This window comes from Egretta garzetta, unplaced genomic scaffold (assembly GCF_000687185.1).
Source record: "Egretta garzetta isolate BGI_Z169 unplaced genomic scaffold, ASM68718v1 scaffold445, whole genome shotgun sequence".
Taxonomy (NCBI): domain Eukaryota; kingdom Metazoa; phylum Chordata; class Aves; order Pelecaniformes; family Ardeidae; genus Egretta; species Egretta garzetta.
Window position 1 is genome coordinate 422,038 of NW_009259855.1, and position 19,181 is coordinate 441,218.

At 43.7% G+C, this 19,181-nt stretch overlaps 1 protein-coding gene across 1 annotated transcript in view; it reads right to left on the reverse strand.

The window, feature by feature from the left end:
* Nucleotides 1–392: 392 nt before the first annotated feature.
* REPS2 (RALBP1 associated Eps domain containing 2) overlaps nucleotides 393–19,181 on the reverse strand; it is a 66,248-nt gene continuing 47,459 nt past the window's right edge. The window contains exons 14-17 of the mRNA XM_009639971.2: nucleotides 7,886–7,969; nucleotides 5,144–5,289; nucleotides 2,950–3,055; nucleotides 393–1,117 (exon numbers count right to left, since the gene is read on the reverse strand). Of these exons, the coding sequence (XP_009638266.1) occupies nucleotides 1,049–1,117; nucleotides 2,950–3,055; nucleotides 5,144–5,289; nucleotides 7,886–7,969 (405 nt within the window). The 3' untranslated portion in view covers nucleotides 393–1,048. The remainder of the gene's footprint in view (nucleotides 1,118–2,949; nucleotides 3,056–5,143; nucleotides 5,290–7,885; nucleotides 7,970–19,181) is intronic.

Sequence of the window (19,181 nt, forward strand, 5' to 3'; positions counted from 1 at the left end):
AGGTGCAAAGGAACCTTAAAAAAAGCCTGCTTGTAGACGGCAATTATTTCCATCGCACATTTTATAGCCTCATGTATAGTACTTTTGCTATCATTCTTCCTTTGAAAATACAGTTCTTGTATGTATCCTTAAAACAAATCAGCAGCTATTAGGACAACAAAGCAAACCAATACAAATGTACATAGAAAAGCTTTTAAAAAATGCCCAGAACACATTTTTAACCTCTTGTTAGAAATACACTGTTGGTTAAAAAAAAAAAAAAGAAAAAAGCTATAAGCCAGTGATCTCAAACATGCTAAAAATATGCAGACACTTGCAGTTGCCAGCAAGTGATCAAACACCAGTGATAGGAAACAGTTATAGCTCAAAAATCAGATTTGGTTTTTTTGTAATTTCGAAAATAATTAAATTTTAGTATTTTTTACTCTTCTCTCATACGATTTGAACTTATAAAATACAAGTTCTCTAACGTTAAAATACATCCGTGATTGCATAATAACCAGCGCTAAGAAAATAATTATCTGACGTGATTGTGGATAAAGACTCTGCACGCTTAGTGAGTTTTATTCCTGTAGTACATTAAACCCCCAGCTACTCTACCATGATACAATCCTACAGGAATCAGTAACATCCAGAAGCCCATCTCAGAGGATGAGTTTTAAATTTAAGCAAGAATTCAGGAATGCTGTACCTCTTAATGATTGGGGCAGGAGGTGCTGCCAGAACGTGTATAAATCAGGAATTCTTTACATAAATAAAATACTCTCAGGTTATTCATTTCAATGATAAACTGCATTTACACATCAGGCTGGGAAGAGGGAGGAAAGAAGACGAAGCCTCCCCCCGCTCAGAAACATCCAGCAGTCAGATATTTATTCTCTGTACCTTCTTCACCTGCAAAGGCAAACGTGCGCAAGCGGGGCGACGGGAGACCCGACAAGCCGGTCCTCCCCACTGCCACCACCTCGGCGGAAACTCTGCCCAGCCGCACCGCACTCCCCTCCTTGCGAGGCTGGCGGGACGCCTGCTCCGCTCTTGTGGCGGGAGGTCACAAGACGGTGACGGGACGTAGCTGCTCCAGCTGCGTTTCCAAGGCAATTCGTTCCTTGTGAACCTCCTGCGGGAGGGAGAGAGATGCGCTGTAACCTTTGGGATGCTCACGTGCACCACCCGCTCCGGTGAAGAGCAGCCAGGCAAAACCGCTGGCATTGGCTGGAGGCTCCGGGCTCTGCTGTTTAAATAACTCTCCTCGCAGTCTTGAAACCCCATACCAACGCCACACAACCACCTCGCTCTAGGAGAGCCTGCTTTAGCAGGGGGGTTGGACTAGATGATCTCCCGAGGTCCCTTCCAACCCTTGCGATTCTGTGATTCTGTGATCTACGGGGCAATACAGAGGCTCGGTTACTTGCTCAGGTGACCACGAAGACGAGCAGTCATCCACTGGCCAGTGGAACAGCTTGGGATGCAGCGATGCTGGCCACAGGTTGGCAATTTCACCACAGAAAATGAGGTTATTTTGAAATCACATTACCCTCAAAAACGCTTTTTGAGAATTTTTGGTTCACACAACCAACCTCTTTGCATTTGGAAATGAACGAGGCTTAGCCTTTCTAAGGCAATGCAGGCTTTGCAATCTGCCTCTCTGGCAACTGCGTCAGGAAGACCATCAGTCTCAATCAGAAACCCACTCTGAAGGCGTTGGGGATCAGCAATTTTGGGAAAGCCTCTCCTGGTCTCGAGGCCGCCCCTGTGCTGAGGGGCACCCGTCTCTCACTGACCTCCTGTCAAAAGGCTCCCCAGCCCTTGAGGGAGCCGGGCCGACCTGTGACTCCTCCAGGCTTTGGTACCACCATTTGGACAGCCTCAGCCCGGGAGTGCACCTGAATGCTCCCCATGTCTCAGTGCAAGCTGTGCCCGAGGGGCACCCATCAAGCCTTCTGGTCCCCATGAAAACACAAAGGCCCTGCTCCATCAGAAAGGAGCCGGGCAGCAACACGACTTGAAGGACAAGTTTAGTTTTCTGCTCTTGTGTGAACTCTGGCAAATCTCTCTGTCTTGACGTGCTTCATTTGCCCTACCGTAAAATACAGATAACAGCTGTTTTGTGAAGGTCGGGGAATTTAAGCGTGCTGAGGATAGCACATGGAAGCAGATAAGACCTGAGCCAAGGAATGATGGCAATACGCTGTCATTAAAAGCTTTCATCTCCATGCTTATTTCAGTCGCTGTCCTATATTTTGCTACAATTTCAGTACAGAGCATCCACCCTGCATCAGTCTGGGGAGATCCTTGAAAGCCAGTTAAGAAATTATATTAAAGCAAAGTTGAACACAGAATCAAACTTTAACCTTGACTGAAAAAAAAAGCGTAACTGGGGGTTCACCTCCCTTTCTATATGAGCATGTTCATAATATGCAGGGAAGAAAAAGCTGTAGCAAATGAAAAACTAAAGTCTGTACTACCTTTGGACTGAGAAAACAGAAGAACCACAACTGATAGGTGTAAGAAAACATACCCTTGAGAACACATTAAAAGACAAGCGAGCAGACATTAAAAATCAGTGTTTGATGTTCACGTAAAGCATGGTGTAGCCAGTCCATGTATACCAAATGCCTGACTCCGGGAGAAGTTACATAGCACAACTGATCAGAAGACAAGCAAGTTATGCTCGAGTTGCTCTTCCGCACTAGGTGACACCATCACGTAATCAAACTTTTCAAAAAGACAAAGTTTGCTTACTCTAACTGCCAGTGGAGCTGTAGGTCCGTAGGTTATAACTCTTCCCAGAAAGGCTCATCCTACCCACGCATACAGTACAGTTATACCCTTTCAGAAAGGAGGAAACAACGCAGGTTTCATCTGAGAGGATGAGCAAGACTCTCTGCTGGAAGCGACACATCACTGATTGCAGGGAGCTTTGTCACCGATTTTCAATGCGTTCCTTACCTTCAGCTGCTGCTGGAGCTCACTGTTCAACCTGGCGAGCACAGCATTGGCTTCTTTGTTTTTTCGTATAGCGGTCTGAATAGCCCTTTTCTGCTTGGAAGACTGTCTGCCAGACAGATAAACACAAAACATTTCAATTAAGAGCCTCAACAGTGGCTGATGCCAGAAGGCCAGCCATCCATTTTGCGCGTCTGTACTCTAGACACACTGGACTACACTTCAAAGACCAGATACAAACTACACATTTAAGAGAAGAAAAATGTAACACTGAAATGAGATAGCTGAATCAGGTAGACTATTTGGAAGTAAAATGGTCACACTTGTTAACCTGAATGACGGAAACTTTTCAGGATGTCTCCATTATTTCAAAATCACTGCATTCTGATTCAGCTTAAGAGTAATCCCTGCATGGCTGTACTTATCGCATCATCTTTGCTTTAGCTGTTTTCAGATACTTGCAGAGTTTAAAGATTTGGGAGTGTTAACAGAAAATACAAAAAAATCATTCTATGTGGAAAGAAAGGGCATCTGCATGATAATACTGTCTCAGATTTTTTGGGGCACTGCTGATTCTCATGTTTCATTACTTCAAAAATGAATCTTTCTTTCATTCAAAGCAGTCATTTCTATCAAAACCATTTGATGTCAGAAACAGGAACACATAGATGGCTTATGGACTTTCCTCATCTCTTTTGCTGCTTAAAGAAATGATTTATCTATTATTATTATTATTATTATTATTATTATTATTATTATTACTACTACTCTACAGCCCGTGGTAACTGATTTGGAGGAAATTACAGTTAGGCAGACAGGTACAAAAAGAGACAACTCTGTACATAAGGACCAATGTCTTCCAAGAAACAGCGGTAACAACAGGAAAAAGGAAAGAAAATACGGGAAATACTGGCAAGCCCTTTTCCAAATAGATTATTTTAAAGTTTTTACATGAGGCCTCAAGAGCTCTTTAATGACAAATTTCATCTAAACCAGATGCCCTATTTAAATGAGGTCCATAGTGGTACACAGTCCCCATTGGCTCTTTTCTCTTAACAGGGCTGATGGCACCGATCTTGGCAATGGGATCTGTTTCGCAGCACAGGCAGGTCTTTATGCTGTTATCTTCCAGTGAGCTGTCAGTTTTCTGCTTTACCATTTTGCTTCAAACTACTCTCCGTAGGCTATAAAGTAATAATGGTAGGAAAATACAAAAAGCGGGGAGATACACCTCTGTGGTCATTTAAACATTTTAGGAAAGATACAGACAAGATAGGATTAAGTCGAGACGCTAACAAATGCTGTTATCTCTCTTTGAACCACTATGGAATATGCACTCCCAAAGCACAAAATAGCACTTTAAGGGCAGGAGTCTGATTACTTATTCTAATCTCCAATTATGCAGCCCAGATTCAGTTCACTGATAAACAGTTTGCCAAGAACCGCTCAACCGATTTGGGCGGCTCGGTTTTGTTTCAGACTGAACCAGATGCCTTTGCAAGGCTTCGGGTGAAGGCAGGCTATAATGTTTGCACAGTTTCAGTTGCGGGGGATGTACAGACCCAACGGGGCTTCAAGCGCCTCTGCTTATCATTTGTACAGCCCCTTCTCCACTGCTATTAAATAAATATGTAGTGAAAACCCTACAAGTCTCTGCTGTTGACAGATTCGACAGTTATATTCATGTGACCAAACAACACATGCTGGGTTTGGCAATTACTGGATTATCACAAGTGGTCTATGGCTCAGCTCATACCAGTGGCGAGCTCATTTCCAACCTGCCTTGCGATGAAGAAATATCACAAGGATATGACCAATATCAAGCATTTCATGACTCAATTTTCTGGGCATTTATCTGGTCGTATCTGTCCACATGAATGAGCAAAATTCCAGAAGATATGTGCAAGGCACACACCCACAGAGCTAAAAGGAGCTGCATTAGAGATGCTGTTTGAACAGCTAGGCTTGCTCTTCAGAGTTGTCTACCAGATACAGAGGTAGGACACCTTTGAAGAGGTATCAATCAAATATTACCAACTTATACAGTCACTACAGACTTAGTCTGCATTTCAGAAGAGGGATGTAGATGCGAAGCATTCTCAAAACCAGAACTATTAAGCATAACACTATGCAAAGCGCAAACCCTGCCACATCAGATCTCACGGTGCGGTTTGGTGTGCTCGGTACAGGTTTTTACTTTTGGACTGGGAGATGAGGCTTGGCTGCTGGCAGTGAAGAAGTCACACTTATAGTGGGAGAAAGCTCGGGGGTCTCCAGCCCCTGTGCCTCTGTCCGGAGCTTCCTGCGGGTGGGTTTGGAGGGCGGCTGAGCAAGAACAACCTCCTGCAAGGGAGAAGCAAAGCAACGTTAAGTCAGGCCATATGCGTCCCATCATTAGGATAGGGAATACTCATGACACAGAAATTGCTGACAGCTGGCCTAAGATTTCATAATTTAAAGAGGTACAGAGCTTAATTCAAATTTGGTAATAATCTCTCAGGTTTCTGACTTTGAAAAAAGGAACAATAACTCCTGCAACCCTGTAATGAATGAAATGATTATACTGGTGTTTTGTCTTCATCTGGATGACAGGCTCTTCAGAACCGGATTGTATAGCTCTATGTGCATTTGCGGGGGGAGAGTGGGGGAGCAGAGGGAGGGGTATAAATACATATACTAGTCCCCAGATGACCCAAAAGCATTAAAACCAAACCAATTTTTAATTACTCTCAGTTGGTAAGAATAAATAATCAATCACTTGCATTCCAACTTACTACCTCACCCATCTGGCATGGAGTCTCTCCCTTCTTCCTTACATGAAGCAACACTGAAAATAGCTTAGAAAGACAAATGTATAAAATTATCCATGCAAAATTAACATGTTGAAAGTGTAGAAGGCCAGTTATTTCTCTTGATAAGTTATATCAAATAAATAGTCTGGTTTGTAGGTAAAACAGAGAGTCTTGGATTTTTATGACTTCAGTGGTAAGAAGTGTTTTCATTATTTTAAATTAAGATATCCTTTCTTCTGCAATAAGAAGTCGTTTTAATGCCTTATAGCTGTTTCAAACCTGAAATATAAATATATCCTTTTCAGTGTGTTTTATTATTAGATCTCTTTTACAAGGGATATAAATATTACTGTCCTATTTCATGAATGAGAAAGCTAAGACTCAAAAAGATGAAGTGACTTGACAAAGGTTATACATTTAGTGTCACAGACAAGACCACAGATGAAGTTTTATTATCACTTGCACAGTGCACATTTTACTGGGCCAGATGATCTTCCTTGCTATGTTTTGGCCAAATGTTAATAAAATCAGAAAAAAATTATATGAGGAAGCACTTAATGACCCAGCAATCATAAGAAAAAATCCCCAACATTGGAGTAAGCAGCTTGACTCAGCAGAAGAGAGTACTATGAGTGAAATAGAACGAAACCAACATAAGATCATCAATAATTAGTATTAGAGGGATTACAGTTATTAGAGGAATTAGAATTCTAAGGAAACAAGTGATTTCAACATTAAAAACCAGTTCTGCCATTGCAGAAAAAAAAATAAATCTAAAAATATTATGAGATCTTTTGATCAGGACGTCAGCACATCAGCACTGCACAGCTCTCAGTGCTCTGAAATCCTATGCATACGTGCAGCTCCCTGCAAAGCCATGACGTGCGGCAAGCAAAGAACTTGGGTATGCCTTATACAGCTATGAACTGGTGGGATGCCAAATGCACAATCCCAGTCTGCCCTGAACTGACAAAAACCTACTAAATCCATAAGATAAATCCCTCTTCCATTTCAAACGCAATACTGGAAGAAGTGATCCAATACCTAAAACGCTGAGCCCCCTGCAGGGGCTCTTTGCCTGGCAGCTGTTGCAGCAGGCCTTGGAAGGTGGGCCAGCACTGCGCCAACAACCTGCCCCCTGCACCCCACAGCCTGGGCTCCTCTGTATTTTAGGGATGGGGGTGAGCATGAAGTAGGTGAACCACAAAGATTTCCTTTCCCCAGCAGGGCTGCAAAGCAAAGCAAGGAAGAAGCAGGGCTAGGCCAGTTAGCAGCATACGGTGAGCCCAAGTGGAGCGAGGACGCCGCCCTGGAAGCCCTATCGCATATAGGAGATGACACCGGGCATTTGTCTTTGCCCCCCGTTAGGGTAAGAGGTGTGATGATGCTCCCTGGGCAAGGCACGCACTGGGAACAGCATCTGTCCTTGACTGGGCCGAGCAAAGGTCTTGCAGGTGCTCCCTGGCTGCAGGAGGGGCAGGAGCGGGGAGGATCGGCATTTGCCCCCTATCAAAAACTTCTTCTGGCTGGGGCTGGTGGAAGGAGGCAGAGGGAGCGTGACCAGGAGTGGGGAAAGGCTCACAGCCATTGCTAAGTTCACTCCACCCCTAAGCAAGGCCCTGCATTGCAATTTCGGTGCTTTCTTTATACAAATGGCATGTTCATACAAAAACATATTAAGAACTGCACATCTCAAGCAAATCTCTCCCAGCCTATGTACACTTAGTAGCAGATTCTGACCTCCAGCAAACAGGTGTGGTTACATCAAAACTGAATCCGCAATAACTGGAAGCAAGAAGTGTGCCTCACAAAATTTGGAAGAACTACAGCGAGACAGGGGTCAAGTACAATCAAACTCTTTTTTTGCCTTCCCTAAGGCTCCGCAAGCCCCTATTGATTTGAAACAAATGGCAAGCTGCCTCTCTCAAAGCACGTGCATCGATGTGTATGTACTAAGAGCATTCTTAATGATTTATCTGAGCTGATGTCACACGCGAGCCCGGTTCTCTCTAGCGTCTTGACCTCCAGAGAAGGCAAACACGTGAAAACGTAACCCTAACCCTCCATTTAATTGCTCTAAAACTTAAAACAACCACATTTGTTGACAAAGGCAAATCACTCCACAGCGGTACAAGTGCAAGTCTCACCTTTTTTGCTGAACTGTTTTCTTCTGCCTGCGATGGGGGTCTGTTCATCTGAGGATGTAATTCAACCTCAGATACTTGCTCGGTCTGCAACAACAGATCAGTCATTGCTACACCCAGAAAACGACTAGCAGTCACATACAATAAAGTCAATGAAAGGAAACGTTACACGCAGAAGAAAAGTTACTTTAACAATTCAACAGTAGGGGAAACAGAGATCCAGGGTGACAGCTGAATGGATGACATATATCTTTTGCAGATTTTTAATGAAACAGTTTTCTTGCATTTTATTGTGCTAGGAGAACAAGAGAAAAGTTCTGTGAAGCATTAGGAACCATGTCTCTGGATGTAAATGACCTAGTACCCAGAATTTCTTCTAGAGTTACCCTTATGGCCTAAATACTCAGAGAAAGACTAAGTGGGGTGGATAAAAGCTAGAAAGATCTTGGCTGCGCCCTGTCACCTTATCAGCTCCTGAAACTGATGAAAATTCATCAGAGTAAGCCTCTGTCTTTGAAGTTTGCAAGGCTGGAGTGACACAGTCTGAATTATACCAAAAATTCCAGTAAAGTTACTGAGAACACAAGTCACAGAAGAAGCCAAATACATCTTCTCGCCTTCTCACATTTCAAACAGAAACCGAGCTGAACGCTCATCGCACAGGTCTATGCTTGGGCAAAACAAAACACCCCCTCCCTCCCCCCCCCAGCATATCTGACCGAGCAGCAAGTTAAGAGAGAGGGTTAATCCCTTGCTTCGCCTCTCCTGAAATCTTCCAGCACCTTCCAATTTGCTCCACCAGGACAGGGCACAGCACATCAGCTAAGGCAGGGCAGCGGGATTTGGAGCACCCTGCAGCAAACACGCTATTAAACACCGTGCGGCTGTTTTCTGTCCAGAAGGTACGGATGGCTTTCCAAGACAGGGAAGACAGGGAGGAGGGAGGCTGAGGGCACTTGGCACTGCCAGGCAGCCTCTTCTCTTTCCCAACTTCTGCCAAGTTGGAGCCAGGCTGACAACGGCCCCCAGGCAGCAGAGGCAACCCGCCATCCCGTGCTCGCCTCAGAAAAAGCTCATTTCTACACAGGTGAAAGCTCATGTTTAAAACCAAGTTCAAGGCCAACCTCAAACTTTAAAAGGAGCCAGGATTTTAGCCATAACAATAACAACCCGTTGCACACTGAAGAACCTCATGTGCTTTTGCCAAGAGGCTTCTGCAGAGGCCCATCAAGCTCTGTAGCAGTCACAAGTTTCCCAGCACTTAACTGTAAGTTAAGTAAAAACGACAGAAAGCACAGAATTTTATATATTTAAAAAGGAGGGACGACTTCATACCACTTCCATTTCTTTCATAACACACACAATAAGAGCTGCACAGAAAGCTGCAGGGGAAATGCGCTTCTGTCAGGGTACTGCTCTTCTCCAACCATACAACGCCAAACGTGCACGGAGGAGGGAGATCTGTCATCTTTTTTGAAGATGCACGTGAAATTCCTCTGGATAGGAGGAAAAGGTGCCTTGGCTGGCAAGATTTCTCTCCCCCCCTCTTCTAAGTGTGCTACATCTGTAGTGTTATCTGATGGGTAAAAAAAAAAACAAACCCATAACAAAACCCGAAACAAACCCACCCTGTACTTTTCCAGTATTACTTGAATCTTAGTATCTTAAATATTTGGATTTTAATAACTATTTGGTACTAACATTTCAATTCTGGAAAGCTTTTCATGGATTGAAGAGCTGCTTCTATAGCAGTAGATTTCTGGTACAAATAGGAGAGTAAAATAAAGATTGCCTTTTCTGTCTACAGAAGTCAAATACCTTTAAAAGTTCATTTAATGCAACGGAGCATTCATTTATCGGCAAGCTGAACAGCCCCTAGCCTCCCCGACTTCTACAACCACTTTTTATGTATTTGAAAGAAATGAAGGCTCTAAGCACTGGTAACAGTAGCCTGGCAAAGTCCATGAAGCCTTCATGAATGATTTGGGGATAGCAAAGTTCAAATACCCAGCAGTGCCACACGATAAATTTGGGACCAAATCACATCACTTTGACAAATCATTCATTTAGGGCCAGCAAGAGTAAACACAGTCTTTCAGCAAGCCACCTGATAGGTATGCTATGAACTACAGCTTTGCTGCACAACACTGAGCAACGACAGGGGTATACGAGAGCCAGCTCCTAAGGACCCTTCTTGGACAGGGAGCACGAGCTACCCCCCTAACCTGGCCAGGCAGGCAGTTTCTGGTGCTCACACTTTTGCTGGAGTCTACGTCAAACCTTGTATCAAAAGCAAGAATGCCGTAACTTATTCGGCAGAATGAAGAAGGAAGGAGACCAACCCCAGGTTATTTATGGGTAAATAAAATGCAACTTTTCAAGAATCAGTGTATTCAAACAGTGCAGAAGTAACTAAACAGATCGGTACTCTACAACGTCAATTGCAAATAAGCAGGAAAACTGAAATCACTGTAAAATAAAGGACCGGGGGGGGTGGAATTAAAGAAGAAAGAAAAAAAAAAAAAAAATCAAACTTTTGCAGACACCCCACCCCACCCCTTTTTTTTTTTAATGTTCTCATTTCAGGAGAATACTATTTTAAACTGAAGGGAACTGAAAAAGCAAAAAAGGGTAAACTTTGTGTCCCGGTAAAAGCAAATATAAATTGGAGTGCTGATGCCAAAAAGGGTAAGATTTCAAAATTTCCAGCAGTTTGGTATCACAGTTCCTACTGATGCAAGAAACATTTTTTACTAGCTAATTGCTGCGATGTGGCTGTCAGTCTAACAGCTGTGGCAACTGCTGTGCACCAGGGCTGTGGTAGCCACCGGTTCAGGTTGGGCCACTGGGCTGGCTGCTCCTCCCCGCTGCCAGGACACAAGGATGGCAAAGCTCAGCAGCCAGGAGGGCAGGGAATGGCTGGAGCAGGCAACTGGTGAAAATAAATAAATAGTTACATTTGATCAAAAAACCCCCAAGAATTAGTTCTGGTGATGCAGCTCATGCGCAACGAATAAAACCAAATGACTGCCATGTCCCTAAAGTGCCACCTAGTGGCATGTGGAACAGGTCACGTCTGAATGTTTTGCTCAGAGGGGAGTACCAAAAAATATCTGCCTGCATTATTCAGAGCCTGGAGCCTGAGCCTACCCCCCAGGGTGGGCAGACAGCCGGCGCTGGGCAGGGTAAGCCTCATCTCTTTGGAGCATCTCATTTCCCCCTCATGCAGAAGCCAGGTCTACAGATTAATGATCGATCAGCAGAGCTACAATTTCTCCTCTACAAAAGATCTCCATTCCTCGGAGTGATGTGCCTCTGACCCAAGTGCCCAAGCGTAACAAAATCGGTATGCTGTTGCAGGGGATTTTGTGCAGGGACTGACAGTGTTTAACCCAGGCAAAAATCTTTTGTTTGACTGCAACGTGCATCGAAGCAAAGAAGGTTTGCTGATTCAGCTAACCCAACAAAGTCCTCTCGGCAAGGCCTGAGAGGCTTTACAAATATGTTTTCAAGCTGATGTCTCCCCATAAGGATTTTAAAGGAAAAGTAACTCCTGTTTTTTTCTTTTGGCAGAAGGATTCTTCACAGACATCCTTCCCTTCACCAACTTGGACATGGGGTAATAGCTCATCCCTCTAGCCTTCTTTCTGGGCACGGGCAGAGTGAGACTGGCTCCAGGATATTCCAGTCCAAGCTCCTATAGCAGAGTGTAAGGACAAGGTGATCCATGAGGAGCAGCTGAGGTGGGTTCCCTCTAGTTCTTAGTTGGTTTTATACCACGCTTAGTATAGTCTTTAGGCAATTCACTTCTCATTCAGAAACACAGCAATAAACTGCCTCCCTCCATCACAGCGATAAATGTCTTAAAATTTTCCCGCATCTTGGAAATGTCTCACCATAACACAGAATCACAGAATGGCAAGGGTTGGAAGGGACTTCAGGAGATCATCCAGTCCAACTCCCCTGCTAAAGCAGGTTCACCTAGAGCAGGTTGCACAGGACATCGTCCAGGGTGGTGTTGAGTATCTCCAAAGGAGACTCCACAACCCCCCTGGGAAGCCTCTTCCAGTGCTCTGTCACCCTCAGAGTAAAGAAGTTCTTCCTCACATTCAACTGAAACCTCTTATGTTTCAGTTTGTGCCTGTTGCCCCTTGTTCTGTCGCTGGGCACCACTGAGAAGAGTCTGACTCTGTCCTTGTGACATCCACCCTTAAGATATTTGTATGTGTTGATGAGATCCCCTCTCAGCCTTCTCTTCTTCAGGCTGAACAAGCCCAACTCTCTCAGACTTTCCTCATAGGGGAGATGCTTCAGTCCCTTTATCACCCTAGTTGCTCTCCTCTGGACTCTTTCTAGGAGTTCCTCACCTTTCTTGAACTGGGGAGCCCAGAGCTGGACACAGTACTCCAGGTGGGGTCTCACCAAGGCAGAGTAGAGGGGGAGGATAACCTCTCTCGCCCTGCTGGCCACACTCCTCTTAATGCACCCCAGGATGCCATTGGCCTTCTTGGCAGCAAGGGCACACTGCTGGCTCATGGTCAGCTTGTCGTCCACCAGCACTCCCAGGTCCCTCTCAGCAGAGCTGCTTCCCAGCAGGTCAGCCCCCAGCCTGTACTGGTGCATGGGGTTCAACCTCCCCAGGTGCACATTAGGGTTTAAAATTCTTCACCACTGTTTTATAAAAATGAGAGATTATGTATTCTGCAACGTGGTCTGCCAAAGGAAAATTCAGTTACAGTAGCATAAAAGCGCTTAAAAGTGCACCTCATTCATGTCCGCAGAACAGAGCAAGCTACTGACATAGGAAATGCTGCCGTGTGGGTATGGCCAGGTCCACATCCACGGTTTATAGCAGTCGGGCAAAGAAAATTCTGCTCATGGGTGCTACCAGCAGTGCAAAAGAGAGTTTGCCAACCCAGTCTAAGAGTATCTTGATTTTGGGAAGAAGAGGAAGTGACCACAGAGAAGAGCAAGACAGTGCCCTATTTCAAACCTCCTGACAAGCCTCTCTTTGTGAAGACCAATGTCCAGTTATTAACAGGCAGTACCTCCTTTTTCCCCAGCGCCGTCTCGTATCTTTAGGAACAGCCATACCCTCCTCATTCTTCCAGGCAGCAGACAAAACTGGCCACAAAGTTTCTGTACAACGGCCATGGCCAGAGATCAACCTGTGGCCTACAGCCAATACTGAGCATTAGGACAGATAATGCTTCATCGTTAAGGAGAGCATTAGGAATCGCAAATGCTCATTATTTCATCGCATGATCCCTGACCAGCCATTCATAATCTCCTCACTGCTCCATGTGATGATACTTAACAGCACCTTTCTAAAAGAATATGTAACGCTCACTTAAGCACAAAGTGGTTCGAAAGCCTCAGATGAAAGATTGCCATAACTACGGGAGAATGCATCGCCCTAACAACTGGTTCTTTGCTTACACTTCCAGTTCTTCTGCTTTGTAATGCTGGATTTACGTAGATTACATACCCACTTTTCAAGACAATCTGTAACTGATCTCCCAAAAAAGAAGGCCTACACGGAGGTTTCCTCTTTCTGTTACCTGAGAGCCCTTTTGCAAGAGGTGAAGTATACATTCAGTCTTTCCCACAATTCAATCTCGCCCACACTTCTGCTCCAGGCTAACTTTACACATGGAAATAGTCCCATTGTAGTCAATGGCACTACTCGCAGAAATGAAATGATCTTTGTGCATTCATTGGAATAACCCATAATCACTACCTATAGAGTGCCACTGCTTAGCTTTGCAAAAAAGTATTGAGAACAGCTTATCTGTAAGAAAAAAGTAGGATACTAAATATGCTTAACGCTCAGTATGTGCCCATTGCATTCTTCTATAATCTCTATGCAAGTTCATTTAAGAGGTATTTTGCTCCTTTCTAACATTCATATTTCTGCCCTTAATGCCAATTTCTAAGTCAAGATGTCTCAATTCCAGTTTCTGTGAGTCTTGTGCATCCCACACTGACTCATCAATTCTTTTTATTGCTTGTTACAGAAACTGAAAGTGATAAGACAGAACTAAAACCCATAGGGATGCAAATGCAACAAGCTGCCAGGGTCTTAGTGTGCTGCCTGCTTTCTCAGCGCTCTGCAGCCCTGAAGTTTTGATAAGCTTTTTCTTTCCCCGAGCTATCTGAGGGCTGGTGATAAGGTTGAGGAAAAAGGCAGTAAATACAAACAAATTGCTGCAATGTTCAGCCCATTCGCAAGGAAAGAATAGGACCCAGATGGAAACATTAACAATCTGTTTTAATACTCCACTTCCACAAAAACAGATTAACGTAAGCTAGAAAGGGGTATGTGCATTCCACTAGAGATAGAGGCATTGGATTCTCAGCTTTGTTGTTGTTTTTTTTACAATAAATGTGAAGCCAAATTAAAAAATTATTACAACACATTTTAATTAGGATAATCGCCCTTCTTCCACTCTCCCAGAAACCTCTTTAGAAAGGATTTTATGGCATCCACCAACCACTCCCCAAATTCAATTTTAATTGTGCTGCTTTCTACCACTTCTTAAACCATAATTTATTTTGTCTGGCCATTTTAGATATAATACATAATTTTCACGAGAGGAAGATAATCCACTTCTATTATATTAAAGTGGCAGATGGCAAAATCTTTCACACTATAGAAGACTTCTAGTTTTATTACAGTTGCAGGCTTCTTCAGTACCTACATTGCACTGATTATACAACTTATGCTACTCTGCAGCCAAAACCATGGAGATGATCAAAAAACTCACCCTCTTCTTGCACAGTGGTTGTAAATGCAAGCTAAAAAAGGTATGCCTTTGGTTTAATATAAAATGATTATCTGGGACAATACCATCATGTATACAAATAGCACACTGCCAAAAGCAAAATCTTCACTTTTTTTTTTTTAATTTCTAAACAAAAAAAGTTCCTCCCATCTTCCAGGTGTCCTGCCACCATTTGAAATTCCTCACGTCATTTTACAGTGTAAGAAGGTGCCTCAGCTGGCTGAACATTTTCTCCAAACAACTCTGTAACGGAGATAAGCAAACCCTACCTCATCCTCCATGTATCTCGGCTTTACCCAAAGATGCTGGCCATGGGGGGACACCTGGACCAGCTCCCAGCACGAAGCCTGCACGTGGCTGTCCCACTCAGGAGGCTGAGAAGTCTCAGCAGGACAGACAGCAGCCCCTCCCCACCTCTTGGCCTTGGCGCCGCAGATCAGCATGGGGGCACGCGTAATCGATGGTTACAGACCCAGCCTGAGCACACCCCATGCTCGTGGCTCTCCATGGATGTAGCAGAACATGGAGGCATGTTAGTAAAGACAACTTCTTGAACTGGGTCCCAGTGTTCACTTGCAATTCTGGATGATGAATGGCCAAAAAACTTCAAGGAATTATGAAGTATTGAGTAACGTTTGGAGAGCAGAACATTCGATATGTTAAAAAGAATAATATCTTTGCTTTCCAACAACACCAGGTCCCTCTGGCCGAGTAGGGTGACCCATCTATCATCCCTCACAGTACTTTGTTTCCATGACTTCACCAAATCAATAACATCTAATGGTAACAATGGCCACTAAACTGACAGCCTAACTCTTGAGTTTATACAACAGCAAGATTTTAATCTTCAGAGCTGCAATGTACTCAGCATGTTTCAATTTGATAACGTTAACAGCTGCCTACCTATTCCACTTCACCACTTTGCCTTCGTCCGTAATTTCTTCAGCACCTGTCAAAACTGCCAGTGTGGCACCAGTGGGAAAACCACGTCCCAAAGTCTCTAGAAATAGAAGTCCTGCACAAATCAGTGTGAATTTACAAAACCAACAGGCTTAGAATTTAGGCTCTGGGAAAAGAGACCAGGAACATAATTTTTTTCAGCCAAGATATACAGGGTTTTCTTCCAGCCCCACTGTTTTGAAATGGCTTGATGTAGCATGGGCAGGATTGAAGATATGCCTTCATTACTGGACAGGAAGGTACCAAAATGGAGTAAATTAAATAAAGGAATGTTGATACAATTGGGCAATGTTGCAGATAGTGAGCTGATGTTGGATAAAATCCTAAAGTTATATTTACTCTTCACTGTTCATCCATAATTCCTATTAGCATAAATATGCTACTAAATCTCCCACAGTAAGCAGCTGTGGTAAATGACTTCTGTAGGCTTAAAAGCCAACAGTAATAAAGTATTATTTTGTTTTCCATTAAAAAAAACCAACTACAGAGGCTTATATGAGATGTGCATACATGTTTGGTTCCAGTGGAGTGTAATTTATGAGCATCCAAAGCTATTTCCTATCTGAAATCTGCGTCACTGCAAATCAGCTACATACGCTCTTGCCTTCCTGTCATGATTCTTACTGCCTCCAAGTTACACAAATTTTCTATGTACAGCTCTGAGTCCGCACAAAAGTTCTGGGGCCACCTTTATGACATTTCTCCTTGATGACTTAAGTCTACCATTAAGTTAGGAACACAAGATCAGGAAAAATTACCTAAGCCACTGAATCCACTCCTCTACAAGCCCAGAAAAAAACCACAGTAGGTATTTCAAGAAGCTACAGGTTATCTGTTCTATATACCATCACTCAGGGTGGCGGGATGACAATGGGAATGACACAGAAAACCCTAAAACTTAAAAAAACAACTTAAAAACCAGAATTTTTTTTTAAAAAAAGTCGAAAAGCTGTAACTATAGCATGTCATGAGAAGTGAGCAAGAGAGGCAAGGCATTGCCAGTGTCCTAAGTCTGTACACTAGTTTGCAGCATATTAAATAGTTATGGTCCAAAGAAATAGGGAAACTGATACAGATAAAATTAGCCTTAAATCGAAGCAGCTACTGCAGACTTGCTAAGCGTGAGATGTGCTGCTAGGGATTACAGAAGGTGTCAGTGAAGTTACACACAGTTATATACACAGCAGTAAAAGGAAAACAGTTCCAAATAACATATTACCTAAAACAAAACTCCACACTTTGTATAAGCCTACTTCTATATGTAATCTTTCCAAGTGCCCTTTATAGAATTTAGGCATAACTTGAATTACTTTCTTTTTTTAATAGGAAAGCAACATAAATTGAGGATTCTAATAAAGCATTTCATACTGCTTTTCACAGCGTCTTACTGGAAAGATCAATTCAAAATGGCTTGTAGTGCAGAGAGATATGGCTTGGAACCTGGGTTAAAAGATCATCAATTGGAGAGAATGGTGTATCCACATTATGTAAACGTGCCTTTTGCCCATCCTTATTTATTGAATTTATTTACAGTCACCACAGGGACCTCACATGACAGCACCAATGCGTTGGAGAAATGTCTGGTGAAAGCCCTGAGGAAAACTTGGGTGCAGCTTGTGGGCTGATACAAAGCTGACAGAACGCTGGCTTTGGCAATGGAGAAAAATCCCGAGGAGACAGAGCTACCATTGCTTTTCAGAGGCCATCAAGGTGAAAGAAATGCAGAGTTAATCCACCAACTCCAAAACCCGTCGTAGAGGTAAGAGGAGGTGCAGCCGCACCTGGAAAGGTGCCCGCCTGCCCACCAGAGGTGTGGAACGGCGTGGGCTGGCAGCAGTCACCCAGAGCAGAGAAGCCAGCCCTGTGGCTATTTCCCCATAAACCGGCCAAGCCCTGGCAGGATCCCAAGGCTTGAGCCTCTCACAGAAAGCCTGTGCATCCACTGAGCTCTGGAGTCAGGGCTGCAGCGGTGTTAGCTCAGAGTTTTACCATGTGCTACACTTGCCCGGGCATACAGCCCTTCTCCCTCGTTATTCATCTGACCGTACTATGGAAGCAGAGTGGGATGTGGACATAATTTGGTAAGTTTGTGATATGACTAGAGACATTTGGCACACTCTGAATAACCTCAGTAACTTACTGAGTTTGATTACCTTGGAGGTTCTGACAGGAAAAATAACATTTTCCTAAAGGTTGAAACAAATTCTACTAAAAACAACAGCAGCCCAGGACCAAAGTCAAGATGCCATTTCTACATTGCTATTGATTAAGCTCACAGAAGGACTTCTGCTCCACTGAAATGTAACACCTCCCCCCTGATACCTCTCTTTTTCACACTTTGGCCTTCACCATCCCATGAGCCCTTCAATCTCACTCTAAAGAGCCAACCGGTCCAGGCTCCTTCTCAGCCATCCATAGAGAACTGTAGCCCTCAGAAGGAATGATCTCCCTCTCCTCCTCCATCAACTGATCTCCCGAGCCGAGCCAAAATAATCACACCACGAGCACACTTACATGGTGCACAGCAACCTGAAATATGTGGGGCTCGCTTCATTTCCGAGCTACATTTGTCATTCACAGTGCTTAATTGCAGGCATACAGCAAAATGTGACAGCTATAAAAAAGGATTTTCAATAACATCCTTGAAAAGTAAGTTAAAACAGAAATTTAAGAAGAGTTTGGTAAATCCCCAAACAGGAAAAAGCTGAATGTGTCATTTCAGTATCATGGTTTTTCTTCAGTTCTTGACCCTGCCTCAGTTTGGAAAGCAGATCCCTCCTTCCAACTTCTTCCCGCTCTTTAAATCAAGGGCCCCACTGGACTAATGTAATCCATATGCGTACTATGGCTTACACGCTATTCGTAAGGGTCAGCTCAGCTGAATTACGACCCCACCACATGTACTTCCCTACTGTCTGTTACCTTTATCACAGAAAGGCATGCTCGGAGAAAAAAAATCAACAGAATGTGATGAGTGTGAAGTTTATTATGTTTTCAAGACCTGGTTTTATGTACATTTTCACTAGACGTCAGAACAAGAATATTTTGATATTTGATTAAATATCTTTAAAAACCATCAGAAATAAATGAAGTAAATGCAAGTGATGCATGTAAGCAAAGCATCAGCTATATATTCACTACTGAGCAGACACAGAAGCCGCTTTTTTGCTTTCTTTCAGAAAACAGCCTTCTGTATTGGAGAGGATTGGATCAAGAATTTCACACAAGAACTTCTTGTGCTTATGGTTTTAGAAAGGTCCTATATTCTGCACAGGCCAGTGTAGGATGAGCAGTTGGTTCAGTATTTGCCATGTGGTAAGGAAGCAGCTGCTGGACATGCATAAATAAATTAACATCTCACTGCCCTGCTAAGGAAATGCAAATCACAGGGCAAGAAAATGAACAATTAGCACCCCCCAAGAACAAGATTTGTAAGATTTACTGGTTTGCCCGATGGCAGCGAGAGGGCTTGCGGTGCATGGAGCTGGCGTGCTGTGGCAAGTCCGAGCAGCGTCAGGGTGGCCACCGGCATGGATTGCAGCAGCAGCAGCTGC